The 9772-nt window shown below is 35.5% G+C and overlaps 3 protein-coding genes across 5 annotated transcripts; 1 reads left to right on the forward strand and 2 right to left on the reverse strand.

Annotated features, from left to right (window-relative positions):
- Positions 1-22: 22 nt before the first annotated feature.
- On the forward strand, positions 23-3435 carry LOC101243873 (aquaporin NIP6-1). Its single transcript, NM_001302923.2, has 5 exons — positions 23-452; positions 577-801; positions 898-1092; positions 1221-1282; positions 2781-3435. Exons 1-5 carry the CDS (start codon positions 219-221, stop codon positions 2983-2985), a joined length of 921 nt encoding a protein of 306 aa, NP_001289852.2. The 5' UTR covers positions 23-218; the 3' UTR covers positions 2986-3435.
- LOC101244168 (uncharacterized) lies at positions 2514-4592 on the reverse strand. 2 transcript variants are annotated; one of them, XM_004235885.5, is made up of 2 exons: positions 4046-4592; positions 2514-2961 (listed from the first exon to the last, which is right to left on the reverse strand). In XM_004235885.5, exon 1 carries the CDS (start codon positions 4427-4429, stop codon positions 4085-4087), a length of 345 nt encoding a protein of 114 aa, XP_004235933.1. In that variant the 5' UTR covers positions 4430-4592; the 3' UTR covers positions 2514-2961; positions 4046-4084. The 2 variants fall into 2 exon arrangements, with proteins under 2 accessions (XP_004235933.1, XP_025885940.1); XM_026030155.2 differs by having other exon boundaries at positions 2514-3062.
- A 305-nt stretch (positions 4593-4897) lies between these two features.
- On the reverse strand, positions 4898-9419 carry LOC101268852 (large ribosomal subunit protein uL30z). 2 transcript variants are annotated; one of them, XM_010320430.4, is made up of 6 exons: positions 9257-9419; positions 8509-8701; positions 7571-7671; positions 7348-7485; positions 5371-5473; positions 4898-5258 (listed from the first exon to the last, which is right to left on the reverse strand). In XM_010320430.4, the coding sequence occupies exons 2-6, from the start codon at positions 8689-8691 to the stop codon at positions 5043-5045; spliced, it is 741 nt and encodes a 246-aa protein (XP_010318732.1). In that variant the 5' UTR covers positions 8692-8701; positions 9257-9419; the 3' UTR covers positions 4898-5042. The 2 variants fall into 2 exon arrangements, with proteins under 2 accessions (XP_010318732.1, XP_004235931.1); XM_004235883.5 differs by having other exon boundaries at positions 8509-8693; positions 9257-9397.
- Positions 9420-9772: the final 353 nt, after the last annotated feature.

Genomic DNA, 9772 nt, shown 5'->3' on the forward strand with positions numbered 1-9772 from the left:
TTCACTGGCCAGGCTCACTGTCAGTATACACAAGGACAAAGTAGAGTTAACTCAACTTTGTCTAGCTATTAATACATTGTGAGAGTATTTGTGTAATTCAGACCCTGACTTCAATTACAAACTCTTATTTCTCCGTCTTAACTTGATAATCTTCGAGTAATAGGCTTTTTTTCGAAATTAATCTCATAGGAACAAGTGTTGAGAGATCAATAGACACGATGGACCCTGAAGAAGGTGTGTCAGCTCCTTCAACACCAGCAACTCCGGGGACTCCTGGTGCTCCTCTCTTTGGTGGATTGATCAAGCATGAGCGGAGAAACGGAGGGAATGGCAAAAAATCTCTTCTTAAGAGCTGTAAATGCTTCGGTGTTGAACCGTGGGCCTCAGAAGAAGGAACGTTGCCTGCTGTTACATGCATGTTACCTCCTCCTCCTATTTCATTAGCTAGAAAGGTGAGAGAAGTACAAATAGAGACGATGATTCAGGATTTAAAATATTTTTGTCAAAAATATTGAGTTCAGTTGAACGTGTTAATGCAACAATGTATAGCTGATATGAAGATTGGTTTTGTATCAGGTGGGAGCAGAGTTTATAGGTACTCTGATACTGATATTTGCAGGGACAGCCACAGCCATAGTGAACCAGAAGACACAAGGCTCTGAAACATTAATTGGACTGGCAGCCTCGACAGGCCTCGCTGTAATGATTGTGATTCTGTCAACTGGCCACATCTCTGGAGCCCATCTCAACCCTGCTGTGACTATTGGTTTTGCTGCTCTCAATCATTTCCCCTGGAAACATGTATGAATACACACTCTGTACCACTTAGGGCTCTCATTTGTTAAGCACTTAACGGATTGTTCATTTTGCATGTGTATTTAATTTTTTTTTTAACAGGTTCCTGTGTACATTGGAGCACAAATTATAGCATCATTTTGTGCTGCATTCACGTTAAAGGTAGTTTTGCACCCAATTATGGGCGGTGGAGTCACTGTTCCTTCTGGTAGTTATGTTCAAGCTTTTGCTTTGGAATTCATCATCAGCTTCAATCTCATGTTCGTTGTCACTGCCGTGGCCACCGACACTAGAGCTGTAAGCATGATGGTTTCTCTGTTCTTACTAGTCAATTCAAAAATGGTTTGTTTATTTATTCATTTCCGAAATTTACTCACATCAGATATTTAAGCGAGGGTCGTTTTTTTTCTTGGCAAACTATATAGGTAGGAGAGCTTGCGGGAATCGCTGTAGGAGCCACTGTCATGCTTAACATACTAATAGCTGGGTAATGATCTGCAGCTCTTGCTCTGTGTTAAGCTGTAGTAGTCATATGGTAAATCCTTTTTTGGGCTAAACCATAGTCTCCTGAGCTACGACTACCTAAAAATCATAATCATGTCGTGTAAGACACCATTAAGGGGAACGATTTTTCATCTCATGGCTCGACCTAAGACTTATGATTTAAGGGTAAAAAAAATGATATCCATTCCTACCATACTCTTTATTTGCACGAAGATCTTCAATCAACATTGAGTAGCTATACAGCTAACGGTGAAAAAAATCATATCCCTGAATTCTGAAATGAAGATCTATGTAGTAAGGGGTAGATGTATAACGCAGGGATTACTAAATCATTGATTAGTAATGTAGGGTTTAGTAATGCAGGAATTGATTTTTATCATGTGTTTGGTTCATTACTTCCCACCTAATTTCATGTTTGGTCTAAGACTCTAGAAAAAATTATTTCCTATTATACTCTTGGGTTTATTGTGAGATTTTCCATTTCGTTTAACTAGTCAATTAGATAAATACTAAAATATGTAAAAAAAAAATTATTATTAATTTTGATGTGTGATTTGCCGCCATCCTTAATACCACAATATATTTCTAATTTTTTATTAGTCAAATACACCTTAATTTAACATAGTTTTAAGACTACTTAAATTGTTCAAAATAGAAGAAACTTATTTATTTATTTTTTTAAAAAAACAAATAGTTCATGTGGTCAATCAACGACATTAAAAAAATACTTTAAAAATCAACTCAATATAGCAAATCAAACATGAAGAGGAAAAAAATTAGTTTGTGAAATCTTCAAATTATATGGAACGGATTTGGAGAATTTAAAAGAATATTTATAATATCCTAATATAAAAAAAAAGTAAAAGAACATTAAATTACATAGAAATTTAGGAAAAAGTATTGGGGATAGTTTAGTAATTTAGAGGTCTTATCCAAGGATTGTTAAACCTTGGATTAGTTATTCCTCCCTTTTCTAGGGATTAAATAAAACCCTGTATGAGATATAACTATTTCATAGATTATGTTAAATAGAGTAACCAAACAATATTTTCTTAGACTAAAATATAATTCATAGACTATTTTAATTAATACCTCATGCCAAACAGGTCCTAAGTGTCCGCATATCCAGCTAATGCATAAAGAAGACAGACACTTTCTCTTTCTTTATCTCTAAACGATCATTTTCTCATAATAGGAGTATTAACTTTGACAACTTTTTCAAGCACAATTGTTGTATAACAACAATTCAATTCTCAAAATATTTATTCAACAATAATTTCAATACATCTTACACTTGCTACAGCACATGGTTACTCTGTCTAAACAAGACGTGACATAAAATGAATGAAAAATCAAGGAAGTAATACATAATACAATACCGAAATAGTGACGGCTTCCGTAGGAATCACTTAGTAGCTTGTGAAAGAAAAAAAGAGAGTAGTTTATGGTCTTTCTCACAATTTGTATTTCTCGTGTTTTAGGGAGACAACTGGGGCTTCAATGAATCCAGTGAGAACCCTCGGACCAGCAGTAGCAGTAGGAAACTATAAAGCCATCTGGATCTACCTTACTGCTCCGATTCTTGGCGCTCTCATTGGGGCAGGCGTTTACTCTGCTGTCAAACTACCTGATGAAGACAGAGACAATCATCCAAAGCCTTCCCTGGAACATAGTTTCAGAAGGTAATTCATCAGTAACACCATCGAACCATCATAATCGCCTATATTTGTAGATGGTGTGCAGTTCTATGAATGTAAAAACACCTGGAAGGCAAGAGTGGGTTGAATAAAACAAAATCTTTCCACTCTCTCCAAATGTACAGATTTTGAGCAAGATATAACTTATCAAAAGAACAGATTAGAGCAAGATATAGAAGGAATGAACATTGGTGAGCTACTATTGGCAAACTTATGCGATGCGTAGAATTGGTGAGTTTTTACTGAATTGTAAAAGAGACCTCTGTATAATGTATTTCAATTCACAGAACTAGTGCCACATGAGTGGAAATTCTTTTTCTTTTTCATTTGTCTGAAATCTTGGAGGGGTACGAAATGAAACTGAGAGACTCGATCCATATTTCCGTTTCTCTTAGGAAGCAAGCTAATGAATACGAAAGTATTGTTCATGACTATCAAATGAGAAAGAACTATTGTTCATACATAAAGTACTGCCAAAATTGGCACAAGCAAATCCAGCTTATTGTCATATTAAAACATTTCTTTTCTCCGATTAGAGTATTGCATAAATGGACTATATATAACTCTCTGTATTGAAACTGTTAAGGCTGTACACTACTATCTTAGGACAACAGACCAAGCAGAAAAAAGATCCAAAGTCCTAATAACTGTCATAACAACTATCCTACTAAGGGTGATATCATATAATAAAGTCATGGATAAATATGACAATCAATACATGTATGATTAAAAAAAAAATCAATAATAGAAACCAGAAGATTTGTACTGAAATAGTATCCAATTATGAAAGCAATATGTTCATATAAAAACTGTCCTAAAAGCAACTGCTCATGAAGATCCTAACAGAGAAGAACAAAAACAATTCACTCTTTCTGCATCTAATTTATTTATCTACTTCATATGAATTATTGGTTAGACATTCTACCTCTGTTATCGTAGTTTTAATAATTTAATTTTAAGAGAAAAGGGAACTTTTTCTAGTTCAGAGATTGAAAACATATATATGATTGATAGAAGATTAAATAAAGAAATTCAGCTTAGTGAAGTACCGAATCATCTGATTCATTTTTTTTATTCCAAGCAACAGATTAAACCATCTGGAGTACTTTAGCTTGAACAGATTGATCGGGTCTCCGGCGTATGAAGGATGATTTGTACAGAGAAAATGCGAGAGCAGCGATAAGAGTACCAAAGACGTCGGCAACAGCGTCCTTGGTAGATGCACCTGCTGACCTGAAAAAACCCAGTTCGTCGGCAACCTCCTTAGCGGCGCCGGCAGCGAGTGAAACAATAGATCCGACCCAGATGCTCCGGCGGCGGATGAAAGAGTAGCGAGTTCTTTCCGCGAGAAAAGATGAAATGATAGCAATGAAGAAGCAGAAGAGTATGTGGTAGAGCTTATCAGGGGCTGTCCAATCATCTCCTTCCTCCATTCCTTCTTTCAGGAATTGGTTATAAGAGCCACGCCATTAGATCTTCAGTCTATAAAAATCTACTATTATATTAATTTGTTAATATTATAGCATATGCATCACTAGTGCAATTTGCAATTTCAATCATCATTTTTTTTTTTTTAAAGATAATTATTTGTAATGTTCGAACCAACTTTCACACGCTCTTATTTATCAATTTGGGGTTAGGTATTTGTAATGTCCGAACCAACTTTCATGCCCTTGTTTATCAAGGTGGGATCGGGTTATTTGTGTTTAAATGGACCTGAGCAACCCCGGGCTCACTCCAATTTGTTCTCACTTCATCTTCTCAACGATAGGATTAGTGCTAAAGCTTTCAACAGTTGCATAGTAAAATATCTGTACACAAAAAAGCCGGATACAGTTGAATGGATTTGGCTTCAAGGTACAAATAAGAAACAACCCACAAAGAGGCTACTGAGATCAGTGGACGGTGAAAATTATGAATATAATATTAGGTATCATAACTACAATTCTTCTGCATCATCCGACAAAGTTTTAAGTGCTACATACCTAAATGACATTATCACAAACAATGATTACAGCTAACAAATAGACCAGCTTGAATATGCTGCTAATTCATCTTGCTGACCAGCTCATTGATGTGATCCTCACAATTGCCTGAATCGCCCCCATCTGAAAATCGTTTTTTCTTACCCTGCAATGCCTTTTCTGGCTTGTTGAGAGCAAAGGGACACAGGAAACTAGTGACCTCTTTGAAATGTGGACCAACGTTGGCAATCTCAGTCACTACGTCTTCTAAACATAAAATACCATTTTGACCCAATGCCTGCAAACAGTAAATAGTTACTACACAGGAACTCCCACAAACTATATACTAAGATGATAGATGCCTTCGGCAACTTGTTAAAAAGGAAAAAAAGAAATTGAATTTATGGTACCTGTTCGACAACTTCGTTGCTGGTTAAAGGAACTCTCTGATTGTCAATCTTTCCAGCACCTTTCTTGTAAATCAGATCCTTGATGCTCTTGAGATTTGGATATCTTCAAAAGCATGAACAGTTCCATTAGACATATTCTACACAGCCCATAGGTAATGACAACAGAGAAATACAGAGAATTTTTTTTGGACAAGGACAGAAGAAATGCAAAGACCTGCTAAAAATGTTTTGTTTTTTACATGGTTAAAAACTTTTAAAATCCTGTATAAAGAAGGAATATGTAATTGCAATATGATCTTCTAACAATATCAGGCATGGTTTCCAAGTAGATGGTGACCATTAGCTGTAAAAGCACCTGTTCTAGCCCTTTTCACCTCTCTATTCTTTTCTTTGAGCTTCAATCCCTCAGTTTGTTGAGCATACACCATAAGCCTTGAGATATCCCATGTCATGGAGGAGCATTGCTGTATCACACTCTTTTTCAATCCAAGTAATTTTTCCTACTTATTTTTGGTTAAGAAATAAGCCCATTAGTGTAGACGTCCTATGCTAAGCCCAAAAATTGAACTAATTTATGTATAACCCGAAACATTCATACTCAAAGAAGCCCCAATCGCAAATAGAGGTCAAGTGTATTTGAACACTTATCAGACCTATGTGATCCCGGTGTAAGTATTATTATTACGCTCCTGGTGTCATATGATGTTAAAATTTTCTACTTCAAGAGTAATTGTCTTCAAATTGGTGGGACAGTAGATGGATGAATATTCAGGGATAGCTGATGACACTAAAATGGTTATATGATAAAATATGCTAAAGGAATACATAGACTTAATTAAGGTTCTCATTTTCCTCTTTCTTGACCTACGCCAATTTAACTATCAAAGACGAAGCAAATACAGATTTTGGCATGAGGAGAAAACTGCATTCCTCAACAGGATTATAAGTATGAGATAATACAAATATTCTAAATAAGGTCCATCGGCAGCTCTAATATGAATGTAAAACTAAATTTCAGGGACAAGAAAGTCAGCACCAATCAATAGAAAATTGAAGAAAGGGGGCAACAATTGTCTCCTTCCAAAGAGAAAATATCACAATTATTTGTATGCTTGATTGGGCAAATGCTAACACGTAGATATTGGTTACTTCTTAGAAATTTACTAGGTTTCTATGTTGTAGAATGAGGTGTTTACTAGAGATTTTGCACGAAAGACACACTAGATGCTAACATGCCATGCAAACAACAAAAATTAATGGAAGAAAAAAAAATATCATGTTAAAGATAGCTTTAAACTTAAAATAAACAGAGTCATGCATTATTTGTACACCTTAAACTTAGTATTGACCTGCTGTTATGAGTCATTAAAATTTTCTCCTGTCTAGGAAATTTTTCATTTTTGCCTTAGTCAAACAATTCCCTCCATTTAATGTTAGTACCCCCATAGCTAGGGTATGCTTAGTTTCAGATCCAACCCAAAAGGTGAAAATAGCATGGTACGGCCATCCAGAAGTTAAGTGTGGCTCTTTAGATACAGCCTACTATAGTTAGGCATTGAGAAAAAAAGAAGGAGAAATGTCGAGCGAGGAACTTGTCCAAACTTATTTAATGCTGCAGGACATCAAACTGTCATGCAGTTGTAAGCATTGGTTATTCCAACACATCCACCAAAGCACCTTCTTACTGTAGTTATACTAGATGTCTAACAGCATATTTAACTTGACAAGACTGACATAACCAAGAGAGAGAAGGTAAAACAACTTGTCACGTGTATCAAGGACTACACACAAACAACAGGGACAGAGAAAAGTACTCGGCAAAAACCAAGTAACCAGTAGACAAAAAGGTGAGATCACCTGCTTTCCAGCAAGCACAATGCCTATAGTTACTAATTTGAGGTTGAGTACTTTAAGGATATCCAGTAAAGTGAGTTCATCAAATGTAGCAAAATAATAGAAAAGGCTACTTAAACCTACCCATATGTGACAAAAGGCTCCACCTTTTGCAGGATTTCCAAAATTCTTGCATCTGCCTTCACAAAGACGCCATTGAAGATTTTCCGCAGCCTCAAAGAGTACAAGAGCTTTCGCGTTCTTGGGTGCATATCAGATTTTCTGAAGCGATATACAATTATTAGGACCCAAAAGTAAGTTACCCTAGCTTAAAAGTAGAAGTATGATAGTAAAACCAGGAACTTACCCTCCAATGCGTATGACAAAAAGGAGACTGGACTCAGACGTGACAAAAGCTCGCCTGGATCTGTTCTTTCCCCTTTGTTTCATTTGGATAAGGTCCATCTCCTAAATATATTTTACAACAGCTCAGATGAGAAGGATGTTGAAAGAACAATACACTACAAATCATAAATCAGATTATTGCAAGGTGATTGCTCAGAAAAGGTAGATAATCATCATTACTGTATGTATGTGAGTACAAGGCAAAAGTAGTTACAGAGTGTTGTAAAGTCCCGATCCCCTAAATTTCAACATTTAATGGATCTTTCCTAAATACATTATTGTCCATACTGCTTCACAAGATCTTTTAATTGAGAAAAGGGAAACCTTGTATTCAGACACTGCTTCACAAGGTCTTTTACTATCTTTCTTCTAGAAATTGCACAAATACTGTCTTCCCTCTTTCTTGGAGCGTCATTGTGTATTATGACTATTGGACCTCTATAGAACGCTAGTCAGAAGTTTTGACCACAAAGACTTTCATATTCAGGAAAGACGAAAGACGCTGGTTACTTGCAAGTGATTATAAGAAAAATTGGATATCATTTAGTTTCGGGACACCAAAATAAAGGATAAGTGAATCTGAGTAAATATCACACCTTATATATGCATATATCAAAACTTAACAATTGTCACACCACAAAATTCCTGATAAAAGATTCTACAACCGATAAAGAAGCTCAAGACAAAAATAAAATGCTGAAGCCAATAGGAAAAAATGAACAATTACTTGATGAAATAAATTGAATGTGTCACCAATAAAAAAAATAATCAAAAGATGTGTGCAAGTAATAATCTTACAGTTGACATGTGTCACTAATAAAAAAATAATCAAAAGATGTGTGCAAGTAATAATCTTACAGTTGACGAAAGGAAAAAAGTTGAAATTCAATTTAAACATACCTTATCCCTGTACTCTCGAATAAACTGCTCAGGCTTCTTGATAACAAAATTATCAGATTTAAGTCTCTTGACTTTCTGCTCTAACTGGAGTTTTCTTCTGATTGCCCATTCTTCATTGTTCTTCCTCTTCTTTAGAATCACTTCTGGTATATAATTTAGAGACTGTGGCACCTCCTCTGCCATTGCTAGATATCTCCGCAAGGAGAAATGGGCAATGATAGATAAAACTTTGTCAGCAGTATTAGATATATGGACTACCAAACTTCTCAAACATTAACTTCAACTCAATTGGGTTGAATTTCAATTAGGTGATATCAAATGCTTGAAATCATAAGAAATTGAAAAATAACATAAAATTGGCAAAACTGAAACTATAGTTCTGAATAGAATGATAGGAAAACAACTTGAATTCTATGAATTTCATTCAAAGAAATGCAAACTCACAACATCAATGTAAATATTTCAAGTTTATATAAACAGACATGTCCGTAGCATTAATTTTTAGGAACTCTCAAACTTAAGACTCACGACCGACATTTGAAGCGATGTCATATAGGAAAAAAACATGATTATAAATTAAATAGTTAAAACACACAGCAAAATTAGCTAAAGCTCACATATATACCACATATACGCATTCTAACAGCAAACCCAGCATGAAAATAGATATATAGGTTAACTTATGTTCTGTAGAGAAAGTGATAAGAGATACACAGTACGACAAATAAGGAGAGAAAAAAAGACTTACAATTAGATAACGCCTCTGGAGGGTTACGCCGACGAGTTGTTCGCCGGAGAGGAGCAAGTCCACAGACGAGGTTCGGGTGAGAGAGGTTTAGGGTTTTGGATTTTGGACCGGTAAAAGAGGAATGCTGTTAGGCGATTTGAGAAATCAATAAATTGACGGGGCCGAATCCATCTGAAATTGGGCCTCATGATATACAAACTGGGCTTCTCAATTCCAAATTAGTGAGAACCCAGCCCACTTAGGGGAGAGAATTAAGAATTTTAAGGGAAAATTGTATATAATAGCAAACTAATAACCTAAAATAAATAGAATAGCTAGGGTTTGATTTAACTGTGCTTCATAGCAAACGTTAGCTAAAATTTGTCAGCTTTTCTATCCCAGAAGTCTCGCTCGCCACTCTCCATTCTCGCTCGCCTCTCTCGCTTTATACACAGAAGTGTATAATTCTGTTTCTATTTTGTATAAAGCGAGAGAAAAATTGTATATACACATGCAAAAAAATATATCTTTGTGTTA

Source organism: Solanum lycopersicum, chromosome 3 (assembly GCF_036512215.1).
Source record: "Solanum lycopersicum chromosome 3, SLM_r2.1".
NCBI classification, from domain to species: Eukaryota; Viridiplantae; Streptophyta; class Magnoliopsida; order Solanales; family Solanaceae; genus Solanum; species Solanum lycopersicum.

What these genes read in the sequence shown, in the direction of transcription:
- LOC101268852 (XM_010320430.4), bottom strand. Translation starts at nt 8,691, where the DNA reads ATGGCAGAGGAGGTGCCACAGTCTCTAAATTATATACCAGAAGTGATT. An exon ending in GAGCCTTTTGTCACATATGG is followed by an intron (nt 5,474 to 7,347) that starts GTAGGTTTAAGT and finishes ATGCTTTTGAAG; the next exon opens with ATATCCAAATCTCAAGAGCA. An exon ending in GCAACGAAGTTGTCGAACAG is followed by an intron (nt 5,259 to 5,370) that starts GTACCATAAATT and finishes TACTGTTTGCAG; the next exon opens with GCATTGGGTCAAAATGGTAT.
- LOC101243873 (NM_001302923.2), top strand. Translation starts at nt 219, where the DNA reads ATGGACCCTGAAGAAGGTGTGTCAGCTCCTTCAACACCAGCAACTCCG. An exon ending in CTATTTCATTAGCTAGAAAG is followed by an intron (nt 453 to 576) that starts GTGAGAGAAGTA and finishes GTTTTGTATCAG; the next exon opens with GTGGGAGCAGAGTTTATAGG. An exon ending in ATCATTTCCCCTGGAAACAT is followed by an intron (nt 802 to 897) that starts GTATGAATACAC and finishes TTTTTTTAACAG; the next exon opens with GTTCCTGTGTACATTGGAGC.
- LOC101244168 (XM_004235885.5), bottom strand. Translation starts at nt 4,429, where the DNA reads ATGGAGGAAGGAGATGATTGGACAGCCCCTGATAAGCTCTACCACATA.